Source organism: Bufo gargarizans, chromosome 4, assembly GCF_014858855.1.
Source record: "Bufo gargarizans isolate SCDJY-AF-19 chromosome 4, ASM1485885v1, whole genome shotgun sequence".
In the NCBI taxonomy this organism is placed as follows: domain Eukaryota; kingdom Metazoa; phylum Chordata; class Amphibia; order Anura; family Bufonidae; genus Bufo; species Bufo gargarizans.
In genome coordinates, this window is record NC_058083.1 from 41,410,478 (window position 1) to 41,428,778 (window position 18,301).

An 18,301-nucleotide genomic window follows, 5' to 3' on the forward strand; every position below is an offset into this window, starting at 1 on the left:
AACTGGGCCTGGACATGTGCTGGCGTGAGCAGGGGGACCTTGCGTGCCCTGCAGGATTTTAATCCATGATGGTGTAGTGTGTTTCTAATGGTAATCTTTGAGACTGTGGTCCTCCCGTGTAGTTATTGGCTGATTCCTGACCTTTCTCACAAGGCGAGATCTTGCATGGAGAACCAGACCCAAGTCATCTTATGTTTCTTCCTTTTTCTAATAATTGCTCCAACAGTTGTTGCCTTCTCAACAAGCAGTTTGCCTATTGTCCTGTAGCCCACCCTAGCCTTGTGCAGGTCTACAATTTTTTTCCTGGTGTCTTTTAGACAGCTCTTTGGTCTTGGCCATGGTGGAAAGGTTGGAGTGTGATAGATTGAGTATGTGGACAGGTGTCTTTTATACATGTAAGGCGTTCTGCAATTAATGCAGGTAATGAGTGCAGAGTAGGAGGGCTTCTTAAAGAAAAACTAAAAGGTCTGTGAGAGCCAGAATTCTTGCTGGTTGGTAGGAGATCAAATACTTATTTCATGCAATAAAATGAAAATTAATTATTAAAAAATCATGCAATGTGATTTTCAGGATTTTTTTTGATTCTGTCTCTCACATTTGAAGTTTACCTCTGATAACAATTATAGACCTCTCCATTTTTTGTAGGTAGGAAAACTTTCAAAAATACTTATTTTCCCCAATGTATGTGTAAGGGTCAGCCCCTAGAAACACCAATTTACATTGCGCTGTATTGCTAATGATAAGGTTTCACACAGACTGTGATGTCTTCCTCCAGCCACAAGAGGCTGCTGTGTCATTGAGTAAGAGATAAATGAATTTGTTATGTTCCAGAGGAAGTAGGAGGAGTTTCAAGTTTCCAGGCTCAGTCTGGTGTGTGTCTTCCTGGCTGGAGTGTGTTTTTCTGGCTGATGTGAACAGAGACTGTAAAGTGATTCTTCCAGGCTGATGTGGGACAGAACAACAGAGACTGTAAAGTGTGTACGAGAGCAGTGTTATCATTCAATCCAGAGACTAACTATGTGGATGCCTGTACCTGCAATCTAGACAGAGAGAGGAAAAGAGTGTGCTGAGAGAAGCAAGCGACCGGATCAGGATCCAGACTACACCTGCCTCCACATACCAGACCAAGACAAGCAGCTGCCTACAGAACTGTGAGTGTGCACCGGTGCTAATCTGTGATAGGTCATATAACAGGATACTTTAGCCAGAGCATTGTAGCAACGTGCCCTGAGTAGCAGGGTTCAGACATGAAAATATCAGAGAAGAGTAGCCTGTATTTTTATGTGTTTGCTGGTTGGTGCATATTTGGTATTTGCAAAGTTCAGTTATCCTTCCTGTAAATTTATGTAAACTTGTTAACACTGTTCCTGTCATTTGTCGATTGCGCCCCCGGTGCATCGGCACAATACTGTTAATCCGATTTTCCAGCCGTTATATTCTGTTATTAAATGAAGCCGGTATCTGCTTCAGCCTTCTCGTCTGCTGTACTGTATTTGAACCCTGCCCTGCGGTCTCTTCCTCCCCTGACCGCTACATATGTATGGAGTAAAAACAGTGAGCTCTAAAGTAGGAAACTAATGCTAAATGGGTGTCTACAGGTTATTAAATTCAAGGTTTCACTTACGTTTTCTTCCTGCATTGTGGATGTTTGCTCATTGTGATGAATAATAGACATGGTACAACTGTTTATCTGTTAATTATACTGTGTTTGTATGACTATGAGAGATACCCCCCATTTTATTAGAAATAATGCTGAAATCCAGGTGATCCCAATGGTTCACTGACTTTTTCTTGTAACTGTAAATATAAGCTAGATAATACAGGCACACAGATGCTGCTGGTTCTAGTAAGTTTCCTATCTCACTCCAGTGCTGGATTTACAGCTACACTGCTCAGTACTGCCGTATAATGTCCTTCATGCATCTACTGCTTCTGTGTATGTGACAGAGTAGTGTTTCCTCTTCTCTGTGCTGTGTATGAGAGACATCAAAGATGCTAGTCACCACTAGCTTAATGAAAACAGAATTTGAGATGTAGCCTGCAGAGTGAGAAACTGGTGATAAAGTGCAGGATAAAAGTCATATAATGTCCAAATATAATGTTCCTCATGTACACGCATGGCAGCTTATTCTGATTAGTCACATGAAACAGTAACGTTTAAAAAATAAATACAATTATATCTTTGGAGTAAATTGTGGCAAATTTATGTAAAAGGTGAATGGCTCCCTTTTCACATCTCGGACTAAGATCTGCCAGATTTTCTGCCTTTAAAACGTACCTGAGTTTTCAAGTATGCTTCTTTGTACAATCATAACTGTGAAGGAACAGGTCCTTTTTGGGCTTCCCTAATGTCTCTTTCAACCATTTTATTCCCTGTTTCAGCTGCACAGCTAGATGCATTTCACTCAGAAGCATGGGCTGTATTAGAAATATGCTAGTTACGCAATTCTCTATTGAATGAAATTGTGTGAAAGTACAATTACTTTTTAATATTAATAAACCTTCCTAAAGGTTTAGACCACACCCATTCCCAGTAAGCCACAACAGTTATGGTACCTTTTGTCAAGCACAGCATAAAAATTTACATTTTTGCACAAGTAGCAACTTTTTATAGCCAAAAAAATGGTGTTGATAAATCCCCCTAAAAAATACTAATAGTGTATGATGGGATGTCCCGCAATCACTTTATGACAGGAAAAACAAGGTTCCAAATATTTTGAGTTCTTATAGTGCATTTTATTATCATCTTGAAAGATCTCTGAAATAGGTAAGTCCAGGAAACTACAGAATTTTCACTTCCTCTATAATGTATAAAACAACTGTTTCACAGTTTTAATTCATGTTTTAAATATTATTTAGTGAAAAACTTAAAAATGACATAAAAACAAAACACTTTAACAAATAGAAAAAAAAGACATATAGAGAGAAAAAAAGAAAAACAAAAAGAAAAAAGAGTCCAGTAACAAAAAAATAAAAAAAAATTGAGGGGGTCATTTATTAAACTGGTGTAAAGTAGAACTGGCTTAGTTGCCCATTGCAACCAATCAGATTCCAACGATTATTTTGAACAGCTCCTTTGGAAAATGAAAGGAGGAATCTGATTGGTTGCTATGGACAACTATGCCAGCTCTACTTTACACCAGTTTGATAAATGCAGTTCGAGAGATATTTAACTAGGGAAGATCCCTCAAAGTAGGGACATCTATTGAGGGACATAATAGACAGTATTGGATGCCCTAACCCTAAGTAGCGGAAGGAGAGTGTGCAGAACATTGACTATCTCTCAGTGAAGAAGTCTACTTTACACCAGTTTGATAAATCTCCCCCGAAGGGTTCTTTCTTAGTAATTAATGCCTCTTCAGATTTACCCTGTTACCCAACATATTCAGCCATTTTTGGGTGGTTCCTTTTGCTTATTATAGTTTATAATTGTATAGTAATACATTGAGAGGAGCCAGCAAATGTCCATGAGGTACAAGGTCCTTGGCAGTGGCGCCATTGTCTACAAATTTTTTTGTTCAAAAAATGTCCGCCATTGCTTGGTGATGATGACTGGTCAGTTGTTTCCAGATTTCCATCACTGGGTCATCATGGAGCTTGACTGTCCGTTGTTGAATTTAAGAATTGAAGACATCTGAATGTTGTCCCTAGCTGACCAGATGACGGACACGGCTGGATTGTCTCCTGAGGATTCTGGTTGTAATAAATGGACCCTCCAGCCGCAGCAACACTTGAGCTGCTTTACTTTTTGCCGGAAGGTTTTGCTGAACATGTAATAGATGAAAGGGTTGAAGGCTGTGGATGACTTGGCGAAGAGGCAGGGGAGTAAAGCGATATACGGGGGGATGCTTTCACTTGAGCGAAACATAGACCAGAAGCTGACAATTGCATAGGGCGACCAAGAGGCCAGAAATCCAAAGCTCACCAGTACCGCCATCTACAGGAGGGAGAAATAATCCATAGTTTATTCATATGAGGAAATTATCAACATATTCTTTACACCTTCGGGTCAATTTTTTTAATAATTGCATTTTACTCATTTTGTGCTAAAAATATTTTTTTCAATTGGTCTTTATTAAAAATATTGAGTTGTTCTGTCACAAAGGGTTAACTGTTTGTCTAGCTGTGTAAATGGTACCGTCACTTTCACTTTGTGGGTCATCTAATAACCCTTATCTCTAAATAACTAAAAAGGTCATAAATACTTATTTAAGCTACATTCTTATCAGTAAGATCAGAATTGAGCTATAATGAGTGTTTATAATGTCAGAGAGCAGAAGTAAGGAGCTGTCAGATGAGAAGAGCTGAAAATGTAGATCCTGCTACTAGATAAACTCAAGGCTGCACACAGACAGGGGTTCAAAATGTTTAATAAAGACCAATTGAAATAATTATTTTTAGCTCAAAATGAGTACAATTCAGTAATAAAAAATAAAATAAAAATTGAGCCCAAAGGTGTACATAGCCGTTAAAGAGGCCGTCCACCATACAGTTTTGTTAAATGTGTCTCGACAATAGCTCAGTGATAGGGAGTCTAGTGATAAGTGGTAATCGGTGACAGAAGCCAGCAGCAAATTTTTGATTTCCCTGCAGCACCACCACATGTAAATGAGGTAATACACAGTTCCCACTGAATTCATAAAATTGTTGGATCCTCTTATAAATTCTTAATAGGGGGAATGAATATGAGTTTCATAAACTACACAACCTCCTTATTGAGACTTTTAAGCCACAGGTAGCAGTGCGTTTGATTCAAGGTACAGATATGTTCTGGGTGCTGTGTATAGCAGTGTCAGGTGGGTGCTGTGTATGGCGGCGTCAGGTGGGCGCTGTGTATGGCGGGGTCAGGTGGGTGCTGTGTATGGTGGCATCAGGTGGGCGCTGTGTATGGCGGGGTCAGGTGGGTGCTGTGTATGGCGGCGTCAGGTGGGTGCTGTGTATGGCGGTGCCAGGTGGGTGCTGTGTATTGCTGCGTCAGGTGGGCGTTGTGTATGGCGGTGTCAGGTGGGCGCAGTGTATGGCGGCGTCAGGTGGGCGCAGTGTATGGCTGCGTCAGGTGGGCGTTGTGTATGGCGGTGCCAGGTGGGTGCTGTGTATTGCTGCGTCAGGTGGGCGCTGTGTATGGCAGTGTCAGGTGGGCGTTGTGTATGGCGGTGCCAGGTGGGTGCTGTGTATGGCTGCATCAGGTGGGCGCTGATGTTGGATAAATGTAAAATTGTCTACACTTATTCCTGCAGGGAGACTAGCAATGGTTCAGCCCCATAACGTTATGTGGCCTATGCATTATATATGTGAATTACCTCAAAATTCCTACTGCTCCTCGGCTAAAAAAACTCCTCAAAATTGTTAAGAAGAGTATTTTTACTTTTCTGGAAAAAATGTGGTGCGACCTGTGGTCACTTGTGAACGCAGCCTAAATCAGTTAATAGGAAATCCTAATAAATGAATGAGATTAGCAGTGATACGTGTCTGCAGCTCAGTCCGCTGATAACTGGACGCAATCACAGCGTTTACTGGGGGCTGTGAAATAATCGTTACCACCAGAAGAACTCGCTGAAGTACCTCCAGCCTCAGGAAATCAGACACTAGAGAAGCCGCTACTTCCATGGACTGTCCAGGAATTTCTAGACGTTACTGATTCAGTATGTGTTAGAAAAGGAGCATTCAGAATCGGATGAAAAGATAAAATATGGGCTTACTGTATATGGTAAAAAGATAGACAGATAGATGGATAGACAGACGGACGGACGTTTAGATATTTGAGAAAGAACGAAATAAAGAAAGAAAGATATGAGATCGATAGATAGATAGATATTAGATGATAGATAGATATTAGATAGATAGATAGATAGATAGATAGTTCACGGACACATCTACTTTTTTTCTTGGAGACAGGAAAAGTCACCTATTTTTACGGACTGTCCAGAAATTCCAGGACGGTTGGGAACCCTGCTGGGCATCCGCTACATGGATATGCTGTAAACTTTTTTTTTATAGCTTTGGTCTGTGGGTGCCAAATGCGTCAAACATACACCTCACAGTGGCGTACAGTACCCATAGGCCCTAATGACATCTGTTTAATGGATAGGATATAAAAGGCTATCATTAAGCTCATGCTGTAACCATTAAAGGCCCTGAGATGCTATTATAACTTATGGATGATGCTGAGGATCCGTTTTGGCCTCCATCGCAAATTCCATTAAACACAACATACAGAAGAACACAGCATGCTGCACTATTTTATCCGGTAAAATTCTGGGCTCACTGACGGAAACCATTCAGATCCCTTAACCCCTTAGTGACCAGCCTGTTTTGGGCCTTACTGACCAAGCGTTTTTCTTCCTTTTTTCATCGCCACGTTCCAAGAGCTATAACTTTTTTTTTTTTTCCGTCTATACAGTTTTATGAGGTCCTGTTTTTTGTGGGACAAGTTGTAGTTTTTAATGGCGTCATTTTGGGGTGAACATAACTTTCTGATTAACTTTTATTAACTCTTTCTGGGAGGGAGATGGGAAAAACAGCAATAGTGCCACTGCGTTTTTACGTTATAAATTTTACAGCGTTCATTTTTCGGTATAAATAACATAATATCTTTATTCTCTGAGTCAGTACGATTACAGTGATACCAAATACATATAGTTTTTTTTTTACGTGGCATGTAAAGTGTTAAACAGCCCGGATTGGCACCCCTGCCGGTCCGAGCTGTTAGAGCAGGGCCGCTGCTCTCATGTGAGAGCCGGGTCTCCCCTCCCCGCTGCACGGGTGACCTGTGCAGCACTTAGACTGAGCCGCTGTAAAAAAGAAGCGGCCCAGCCTAAGGCTCCTTAGTGACCACCGTAAAAAGGCGGATGGGTGGTCACTAAGGGGTTAAAGGGTTTTCTGAGAATTTGATGCTGATGACCTATTCTCTGGATAGGCCATCAGTATCTGATCAGTGGGCGTCAAAAACCCTGTTTGAGAAAGCACCGGCGTTCAAGTGAGCGCCACGGCCTTCTCCCTGATCACCAGGCACAGCGCCGTACATTGTATAGCGGCTGTGCTTGGTATCGCGCTCAGCCCCATAGAAGTGAATGGGACCGCCACTGATCAGATACTGATCACCTATCCCGGTATATGGTATACAGTAGTTTATATAAAGGCCAAGAGCATATTGCGAACAGGTTCTAACGGAGACTGTGAATGAAAACCAGGCGTTGTGCAGTCAGTGAAGATGTCCACCTCTGAGGATCCAGGTCCTTTCATGTGTTCCTCTCAAGCCTCTATCCACAAACCCCTAAAGAAAGGTTAAAATAACCTATAACTAGAGATCAGCAAATTGAATCCCACAAAGTGGAATTCGATCTGAATTTCAGGATAAATTCAATTCGTGTAGAAGCCAAATTTCCTCGTGTGTCGTGTTAGCGAATCGATTTAACCTAAAATTGTGTAAAAAACAAAACAATTCATACTTGCCTCCTCCATTTGCTTGCGACGGGCCGCCAGCCGCCATCTTGATTGAAGATCTCGGCTAAAATCCTGTGCGTAATCTAGCGATGTTTCACTCCAGATCTTCAAGCAAGATGGCAGCGGTTAGACGGTCGCGAGCAAACGGAGGCAGAAAGTTTGCAAAAAATATTTTTTTTATGTTCATTTCACCCTGTTTTACACTCGGATGCCACGATCATGTATGAACGCGGCATCTGAGGGGTACAATGATGGGTGGTGGCGCTATCGCAGCTCCCTGTCATTGCACCCGCTAGTACGAAGTAATTCGTCACAAAGCTAATTTTTTTTTAAATTCGTCGAATCAGCTGAATCGAACCTTTCATAAAGTCGCTCATCTCTACCTATAATTATCCTTTCATCCATTCTTCATCCGGAGAACACCGCTACACCTCCTCACACCGTGACCTGCAGAGGCTGACAAGAGGCACTGTGGGAGGAGGGCGTGCTCCTTGAGGTTTGTATACAGCGGGGGGTGGGCACCTGCGACTGCTGTGACAGCGTAATGTGGTCACCGACCAGTAAGTGCTGTCATAATAGACTCCGGACCAGCAATCTGTCCAGCACCGTCACGTTAGGGTCAAGCATCATTAAGCCGGAGTGGCGGAGGTACCGTCACGGGTGGCTGAGAGGGATGTTATTATCTGCATTCTGTATGATGGCGCTATTATGGCTCGTAGGTTTGCAACTGGTATTTAAAAGAAAATACACTTAATGGAACCAAGACGGTGGCACAAACACTTAGATGTAGCAGCGCCGAATTCCTCATTTTACTCTTTCACATCCCCTTCAAACTATTCTGTACAATTGTTCAGAATGTTCTGCCTTGACAGCTACAGTTTGTAGAATAACGCAACCGTCCTTTATTCCTTCAATGGATCTGACCTCCGGAGGATTTTTAGCATTTTTATAGTTTTTTTTTTTTACTCCTTGCCTTCCAGGAACCAGAACTTTTTATTTATATTTTTCCGTTCCCATCGCCGTATGAAGGCTTATTCTTTTCCAGGACAAGATATACTTTCTAATGGCACCATTTATGTTTGAATACAACGTAGTGGGAAGCTGGAAAAAAAAAATCCAAATGGGGTGCAACTCCGCCACTAGTCTAGGGGGTTTGTTTTTACGGCATTCCCTGTGTTGCAAAATCTGACCTGTTACCTCCATTCTACGGGTTAGTACGGTTCCAGCGATACCACATTTGTATAGTTTTTCTTGGGTTTTAATTAAAATAAAATAAAAAAACAAACATCATTTTTTTTTATGTCTGCAGAGTTCTGTTGGGTTAAATTGAAAAAAATAAAATACTATTCCAAGGTTTTGGGCGTATTGACAGCACAACGCTCACTGTGCGCTAAGAATGGCATGACGTCCTTATTATGAAGCTCAATATGAATACAGCAATACCAAACTTGTATAGTTAATTTTTTTGTTTTACTATTACTAAAAATAAAAACGTTTTTATTTTCTTTGCAACGCCATTTTCTTTCCACAGATCTGTATAAGGGCTTGTTTTTGCGGGACGAACTGAAGTTTTTATTGGTACCATTTTGGTGGTATGTATGACTTTTTTTGATCACTGTTATTCCAATTTTTGCGTGGTCAAAGATGGTTAAAAAACTCGGACGTGATGACGTAGTGGACGTCGCGCTCCCGGCTTCCCCGACTGCTCAGCTACCCCGCCGCTTTGACCATGCTGGCGTCCTTGTGCCGAATCCTCCCTGCACCCTCTCTGTGACCCTCTCTGTGACCGGGTGTTGATTGCTGTTGAGCTGTGGCGTTGTTGCCTCTCGTCTAAGCCTGCCACTCTGCTGCTACCGACTGCTGGGCTCGGATGCGGGGGCTGCCTTTGGCTTTCTGCTGGTTCTGCCGCTCCTGCCGCTTCCTCCTCTTACCCTCCATGTCGTCGTGAACAGTCTGCTATTTGGAGTTTTTTTTTTTCCCCCCCGTGGAGTGCGCCTCCGGTTCCTGCTGATCTGCTGCTCCCCTCTTGGTGTCAGAGTGAGTAACCTCTGTGTTCCCCCTACCTGATGGTTTGTTGGAGAAGATGTTAAGGTGAAGAATTATACCTAGGACTGTTGCCGATTTTTCTTGCTCTCTCCTTTTGTTATTTTACACAATCTGCCTCTCTCCTCGTGTTCTCAGCTTTTTTCCTCGATTTGTTATGTCTCCCCTTTGATGTTGTGGTGACTAACCTCCCCATGACTGCTGACTCCTACTAACCTTGACTGGAGATTGATAAAGTTACCTATGATTATAACAAAGTGAACTATAGAGTTTAAAGCATAAGGTGGAAAAAAAAAAAAAAAAAGGAAAAAAAAAAGAGGTGAAAGAGTATAAAGAAGAGCGGACAAAAAAAAAAAAAAAAAAGGGGGAGGAAAAAAAAAAAGAGGAAAAAAAGAAGAAAAGAAAACAAGAACTAACAAGAAGGCAGTAGGAAAAAAAAAAGGAGGGGGGATAAGGAAAAAAATAAATAAATAAGGAGAGCAAAGAAGAAAATATATATACTTAAAAGGAGAGAAAGAGGCGGAATAAGGGGGAAAAAAAGAGAAGAAAAAAATAAAATAAAATAAATATAGTAAAAAAAAAAAAAAAAAAAAAGGAATAAGATATGGGCCCAAAAGCCTTTAGGCGCTCGACTGATCTATCAGGTCAGAAACACGGGTCCAAAACTGCTGAACCAACAAAACTGGACCAGTTTCTGAGGTCTCCTAGGGTCAATACGAGGGGCGGACAAAAGGAATTTTTCGCAAAAAAAAATGATGATTCAGAGGTAACTGTGCTAGAAACACAAAAAGGCGCTAGATACCCTGAAGAAGAAGACGGCATAATGGGGGAAGTTATCCCTAATGACAACTCTTCTCCGCTGGAAGAAATACTCCTAGCAGTTAAACAGAACGGGGATTTAATATAGGCGGTCACAACCCAACTTGGGTTTATTCAAGTTGATGTGGGACTAATAAAAGATGATTTGTCCAAAATGCGAGACAGAGTCAACATCCTTGAAAGTTCCGTCACCCTTATACAGAAGGAATCCAAAAAAATAAATACGGAAGTTTCCGCATTTAAAGCGGAATATAATCTTTTGAAGAAAAAGGTAGTGGACCTTGAGGATAGGTCACGAAGATACAATGTGAGAATAATAGGGATTCCAGAGGGTGTGGAAGAGAAAAATCCAACCCAATTTGTACAGAAATTAATTCTTGAGAGCTTTGGGAAAGAGTCATTTTCTCCTCTTTTTATGATTGAAAGAGCTCATCGGGTCCCAGGAGGAAAACCAATTCCAGGGAGACAACCTCGGACAATCCTTGCTAAATTATTGACTACAGGGGACAGAGATGTCCTCCTGAGAAGGGCGAGGGAAGCTTCACCGGTTTTGTACAACGGGATTAGACTGGCCTTTTTCCCTGATTTTTCGAAAGAAATACAAGAAAAGAGACGCACATTTATGACTGTTAAAAAGAGGCTAAGAGAAAGGGATATTATATATTCTCTTATATTCCCGGCCAAATTGCGGATTGTTTTTGAAGATAAAACCCTTTTTTTTGACACCTCAGAAGAAGCCGCGGACTGGCTTGATCGAAACAATTGATGACTCAATTGGGTTATGATCTGGCGGGAATAATTAATTAGTATTATAAGGGGCTTATACCCCTAAATGTTGTTTTCTTTGCTTCTTAATGGCGGTGCGGGGGTGGCTGAGTGGGGGGAGTGTCGAGGGTTGGTCATAGGAAAGAAATCTACTACAATATGTGGTGGATTGCTTGTGGGAGGGGGGTGAGGGGGGGGGTTGGGTTGTGGTGCGTCAAAGTGGGTGTGGTTTCCCTTTTTTCAGTTTACTATTTTTTTTTCTTTTTTCTTCTTTTCTCCCTCTCTCCTGATCCTCCATTTAACCATTGTTGATGACGATGATTAGAATTTTTGCTTGGAATGTACGAGGTTTGGGGGAAAGAGGTAAGAGACAAGCGGTTTTTGACCTGACTCAGGCCCATCTACCAGCAATAGTCTGCCTGTTAGAGACCCATCTTACTGAGGAGACCACTAGAGTGGTCGACAGGGGATGGGCTGCGCATACGTATCATTCTACCCTCACCAATTACTCGAGAGGTGTTACGGTGTTGATACATAGACTTATAGACTTCGTTTGTGAGGCATCCTCTGTCGACCAACAGGGGAGATTTATTTTTTTATATTGTAGGTTAGGGGGAGAGTTATGTATTTTGGCATTTGTCTATATCCCTCCGCCATTTTCTTTTTTGGTTCTTAATTCTCTTCTATTATTTATGGATAAATGGCCAGAATGTCCAACATTGATTATCGGCGATTTTAACTGTGTCATCGATCCCCTACGTGACAGGGTTTCTATGAGTGCTGGGAGAGACAGTCCGGTCCAGGGGTCTCCCCTGGCACGGTTTTGCCTGGAGGCTGGATTTGAGGACGCTTGGGAACATCTGGGACAGGGGAAAAGGGTTTTTTCATGCTTTAGTAAAGCAGGTAAATCGTTGTCCAGAATAGATCTTGTATTGATAAATAGCAAATATGTGAAACTGATAAAACGAATGAAATATGAAACAAGGTCAATATCTGACCATTCTCCGCTATTACTTGAATTATGCTTGTCTCAGGAAAGATATACACCAAAACTTTCCTTTAGACTAAACCCTTACTGGCTATCAGTTATAAAGACACATGATATAATTCAAAATGAAATAGGCCGATTCTGGGATATTAACTACGGCTCAGCAAAAATTCAAGTGGTATGGGATACCTTTAAGGCGTACATGAGGGGACTGATGGTTAGTAATATCACGAACCTTAGAAGGGAATACGGAAAAAAACAGAAAAATCTAGAAAAACATGTAGTGTCGGCGACAGAATCCTTCCATATAAATAAGACGGAGAAGAATAGGGAAAATATGCAAAAAGCCACACAAACATATGCTATTTTTTTATTGGATAAGGCCCAACAGAATCTTTTCTTTAAAGGACAAAAATATTTTTCAGAGTCTGGGCGACCTGGTAAACTTCTCTCCAGAGTAATCTCCAATCAACATCCCAAAAAACATATAGACAAGGTTCGAGTGAGGGATGGTAGGATAGTCACTAGACAGGGTCCGGTGGAGAAGGCCTTTCTTGATTATTTTCTTGATCTGTATAAGGCTGATTCTAACATTACAGATGATAAGATAGATTTCTATTTAGATAGGATCAACTTTTCAACTATTACTGAGACGCAAAAGAAAGCATTAGAATTGGAGGTCTCAATTCAGGAACTTGAGGGAGCTATTAAACTATGTTCAGCTAATTCTACTCCTGGTTCAGACGGGCTTCCATATGAATTTTATAGTAAATACGGGGACTGTATTTTTCCTAGATTATTGGAGGTCTTTGCTGAATCAATGGAGGATGGGATGTTACCAGATTCAATGATGGAGGCTACAATAATACTAATTCCAAAAAAAGGCAAGGACCCTCTAGATCTAGAATCTTATAGACCAATTTCACTGCTTAATGCAGATGTAAAGCTTTTGGCGAGGGTCCTTGCTACAAGGCTTTCTGGGGTCATCTCCTCCATAGTCCATCCGGATCAGAGAGGTTTTATTCAAAATAAGGGTACACATCATAATTTACATCGGCTCTTTTCTAATATCCAGGCCCCTGGGGGGACCGCCCGCTCCATCCTGTCATTGGATGCCTCTAAGGCCTTTGACAGGGTGGAGTGGCGTTTCCTCTGGAAGGTTCTTGCTAGGATGGGCTTTGGAGAGAGGTTTATACGCATTCTTAAGTTATTGTATAGATCCCCAAGGGCTAAATTGAGTCTTAATGGAATTCTGACTAGTTGTATCGAGTTAAACAGAGGCACCCGTCAGGGTTGCCCATTATCTCCCTTACTATTCGATATGTATATCGAACCCCTTGCGATGGCCATCAGGCAGGACGATCAGGTTAAAGGATTTGGTACGCTAGGAATACAAGACCGTATCTCATTATATGCAGATGATGTTCTGTTTTTTATAGATCACACGGAAACTACTCTCCCCAGGATTATTCAAATGGTTAAAGCATTTGGTGAGGTGTCTGGTCTTCTTATAAACTGGGCCAAGACCAGTCTGCTCCCAATAGACCCCCTGCCACAGAAAGAGGTTCCTGTTACACAGTTGGATATTGTTGATACTTTTCAATATTTGGGTTTGACTATATCGCCTCGGGTCGAAAACTTTGTAGAACTTAATTTGATCCCCATAATGGTAAAGATTAGAGCTAAAATAGGGATCTGGCTGAAACTTCCCCTGTCTAGAGCTGATCGAGTTTCACTGGTTAAAATGGTGATATTACCACAATTTCTTTATGTGCTCAGGAATACACCTATTTGGATACAAGACAAACATTTTAAACTTATGGAAAGAATAATTAATGACTTAATATGGGGAAGAAAGCGAGTTCGAATTAAGTTGGAATATTTGTATAAATCAGTGGAGTGCGGGGGTTTAAATCTCCCCTACTTTAAGGGGTATTTTATTGCAGCCCAGTTATTGATGTGCTATGAATCAGAGAACAGCGCACTGCTGGGGAAGTTGGTAAATAGTCACGCTCACAATAATATTTTCACCTTGTTGGAATCTGGTCTATTGAAGAGTTATGAGCAAGGCTATAGAGAGACTATAAAACTACTCCTTAAGGTGTGGGCTATAACTAGGACATGGTTGAAGGTTAAGGGTTCACTTACATTTACGCCTCTTTGGCATAATTTGTATTTACAAAGGCTGGATGAAATTGCAGCTGACAAATTTTGGCAGAAGAATAAAATTTTATATATTTCACAGGTAGTTAAAGATAGAGAAATTAAACCCTTTATAGAAATGACACATAATATAAAAAATCTTTCATGGTTTAGGTATTTTCAATTGCGATCTGTGTTATCCAGCTTGGATGATAAGCGGCTGTTGGATATAGATAATGTATCCTTTCTGAATGATTGGGTAGGGGGCACACTTTCTAGAATAAAAATTTCAAATATATATAAGTTATTACTTAAGGTACGGTTTAGTGATATACACTCACCAGGACAAAAATCGTGGGAGGTGGATTGTCCGAATTTACAAATAGAAGGGTGGGAGAATATTTTTGGGAATTTATCTTTATTATCCCAGAACTTTAACCATGTTCTAATACAATTCTATATTTGCCACAGATTATATATAACTCCCCTATGGATGAATAAATGCGGGTTAAGAGACACGTCCAACTGTCCCAAATGTGACACTGTAGGAGCAGACTTTCTCCATATGATATGGACCTGTCCAGAACTTATAAATTACTGGAATGGTATCAATAATTGTATTATGTGTAAACTAAAAATTCGAATTCCTTTTGAACCACAAGTATTTGTTCTTAATGATCTTTCCAAACTAAAAAATCATAAGTATCAAAAGATCTTCCTGAGTAGAATATTGATGTTGGCTAGAGTTTTGATCAGTCGGACCTGGTTTGCCCGATCCATTCCAGACATAAATACATGGACAAATTTAATTGATAAGGTAAAGAACTACGAGAAAATTATATATAGACGGAGGGAAATTGAACACCAGTGGAGTAGGATATGGAGTGGTTGGAGGTCCGATTAGCTGAGGTCAAGTTGTTTTATATATAGGGGTCCTACTTTGACGCACCACAAATCGGGGGGGAAGGAAGGGGAGGGTTTTCTAAATGTTATGAAAAGACGAGCTGAATATATTTATATTTATATATAAGTCACTAAGAATTGAGAGATTGTAAAGACTTTGTTTTACTGTAAATGTTCTGCAGTTTTCCCAATAAATTTTTTGGAAAAAATAAATAAAAAATAATATAAAAAGATGGTTAAAAAACGGCAAATCGTGTTTTTCATTTGGAAATTTTTTAAAATATTTTAATAGTTCAGACATTTTGGCATGTGTCAGTACCTGATTTGTTTATTTTTTTATTGTTTATATATGTTTATATGTAAAATTGGAAAGAGGGTGATTTAAACTTTTAATATTTTTATATTTAATATTTATTTATTTTAATTTTAAACTTTTTTTTAACTTCTATAATAATAACTTTTAACTTCCTTAGGGGGCTAGAACTTGGGATCTATGAGGGTGAATGGGATTTTGATAAGCTCCTTGCTGAGCTGTGCCTTGTGCACAGCACAGCAGGGAGGTTACCATGGCAGGCCTGGGAAGCTTCAGAAGCATCCAGGCTGGTAACCAATCGGAGCCCCGCAATTTCACTGCAGGTCCTCCGATTGGAAGGCAAAGGGAGCCTCATCAATCTGTCTTATCTCACAGATGCTGCGATCGGTGTTGATTGCAGCATCTAAGTGTTAAATAACGGGGTTTGCGATCGCCATTTCCCATCGTTGTGGCCAGGTGCCTGCTGTATGATACAGTCAGCACAGGCCGCCTATGGAGTGGGCTTGCCACAGCACCGTGATGTACCAATTAAAAGGGTTTCCAGAGACTTTTCTAATGAGGACCTATCTTCTGAATAGGCCATCAGTATCTGATCGTTGGGGGTCTGGGACCCCATTAGATTAACTGTTTGGGAAGGCACCCGCTCTCACCGTAGAGCCTTCTCTCAGTTCACCAAGCACAGCGCCGTATATAGTATAGTGGCTGTGCTTGGTACTGCAGCTCAGCCCCATTGACTTCAATGAGGTTGAGCTGCATCAAGACCATAAACGTGACATTAATGGCCTAGAAAACACTGAGAGAAGGTCACGGCGCTACTGCAACCTTCTCTAACAGCTGATCGTCAGGGGTCCCAGGTGTCGGACCAACACGGATCAGATATGAGTAGAAAAGTCTCAGAAAAGTCCTTTAATTCTGGTCTTGTGCATCTAGAATTAGAAAAATTTGAGAATACTGGTACAACCATTACTATGAATTAACTGTTCGCGACAGATTATAGGTGGCTGCACAGAAGCAGCGATCACAGGATTAGCTGTTATTAAATCATCCTTCATGTGGTCGAGCAGAAATGAAATCCAGAAAATCTAGGATGACTCTGTGAACCTCGTGTCAGACGTCCGCTCCTGTAGGGGGTTCTCCTGGGACGTATGATGCTAAGAAATAGCTGTGGTTATGAATCGGTTCCTGTATTTTTTCAGTGAATGCGTGACTTTGTTTTCAATTTGAGAAATCCTTTGCAGATTAACACAGTAAAACCAATTCTGACCGCGAAACGCAGCGTGAAAGAAAAATCTGAAGTCATTCACATGGGAAAGGTTTGTGTGTAATCTTCATTCAGTCTATACTTTTGCTACCAATATTTGTATTGTATTTAAAAAAAAAAGAGACTTTGTAAATGGTCTTCATTAGGCTACTTTCACACTAGCGTTAATCATTTCCGGTATTGAGATCTGTCATAAGGTCTCAATACCGGAAAAAAACACTTCAGTTTTGTCCATATTCATTGTCAATGGGGAGAAAACGTAACTGAACAGAACGGAATGCTCCAAAATGCGTTCCGTTCTCATACCGGAGAGCAAACCACAGCATGCTGCGGTTTGCTTTCCGTTCTGGGATGCGGAGCAAAACGGATCCGTCATGACTCACAATGCAAGGCAATGGTGATCCATTTTCTCTTACACAATCTGACAATAGAAAACGGATCCGTCCCCCACTGACTTTCAATGGTGTTCATCACGGATCTGTCTTGGCTATGTTACAGATAATACAACCAGATCCGTTCATAAAGGATGCAGACGGTTGTATTATCAGTAACGGAAGCGTTTTTGCTGAACCCTGACGGATCCAGAAAAGACGGTAGTGTGAAAGTAGCCTTAACCCCTTCTACCCCATCAATTTTTTTTCCGTTTTTGCATTTTTGTTTTTCACTCCCTGTCTTACCAGAGTCATAACTTTTTTAAGGGGTTGTTTTTTGTGGGACAAGTTGTACTTATCTAATGGCATCATTTAATATTTCATAAAACATAGTGAGAAGCTGGAAAAAAATTAAAATGGGGTGAAATTGGAAAGAAAAAACACAATTCCCTCACAGTTTTATGAGTTTTGTTGCTACGGCATTCCCTATGCGGTAAAACTGACCCATGACCTTCATTCTCTGGGTCAGTACGATTACTGGGAAAGGGGTGAGGGGAAAAGGCCTGGAAACTAGGGAAAGGAGCAGGTCACCTCCTGGAGAAACCATAATCCAAGTCCTGACTGAATGCAAGTGTGAACTGACCCCAGAGGTAGGAGAGCTCATACAAAGGAACCTAGAGTCCTAAATCACCCTGTAGTACCCTGGTACTAATTTCAGACCAAGAGACAATCTGTTCCTCCTAAAGGTAGGACGAACAGGAGTCTCCTTCAGGCCTAAACACGAATGGCAGGGAAAAGAGCAACACAAAAAAACTCTAATAATAAAACAATAGGGAAAGGAGACACTTAACTTCAAGTAGCTATGGAAGCACAGGAACTCAGCCGAGATCCAAACACCAGCAATCCAAAACAATACTGAAGCTATAAACTGCACCACATGGTGGGAGAAGCCACAATAAATAGGGAGGGTAAAAAGACCACATAAGCAACTCCTGAGGCAAGGGGTGTGGCCATTACTAGAAACAAAACAGACAAGAATTGATCCACAAGGAACCTGTCAGATCACACCACGTCTTACTGATTTCCTGACACGGGAACGTCTGTAACAGATAGTTTTTCAGTACCATGATAGGTATGCATTTCTTCTTTGAGAGGATAACCTCTCTAGAGGACCATTTTCCAATGAAATTTTGGGTGGTCATCTCAAATATGTCTTTTCTATCTGCAGCAATCCGGAGGGGAGGAGTGGTAAT

At 41.0% G+C, this 18,301-nt stretch overlaps 1 protein-coding gene across 1 annotated transcript in view; it reads right to left on the reverse strand.

Annotated features, from left to right (window-relative positions):
- Nucleotides 1-3,074: 3,074 nt before the first annotated feature.
- The window catches only part of LOC122936019 (opsin-5-like), a 51,219-nt gene continuing 35,992 nt past the window's right edge, over nucleotides 3,075-18,301 (reverse strand). The window contains exon 4 of the mRNA XM_044292011.1: nucleotides 3,075-3,937. Coding sequence (XP_044147946.1) covers nucleotides 3,578-3,937 — 360 coding nt within the window. The 3' untranslated portion in view covers nucleotides 3,075-3,577. The remainder of the gene's footprint in view (nucleotides 3,938-18,301) is intronic.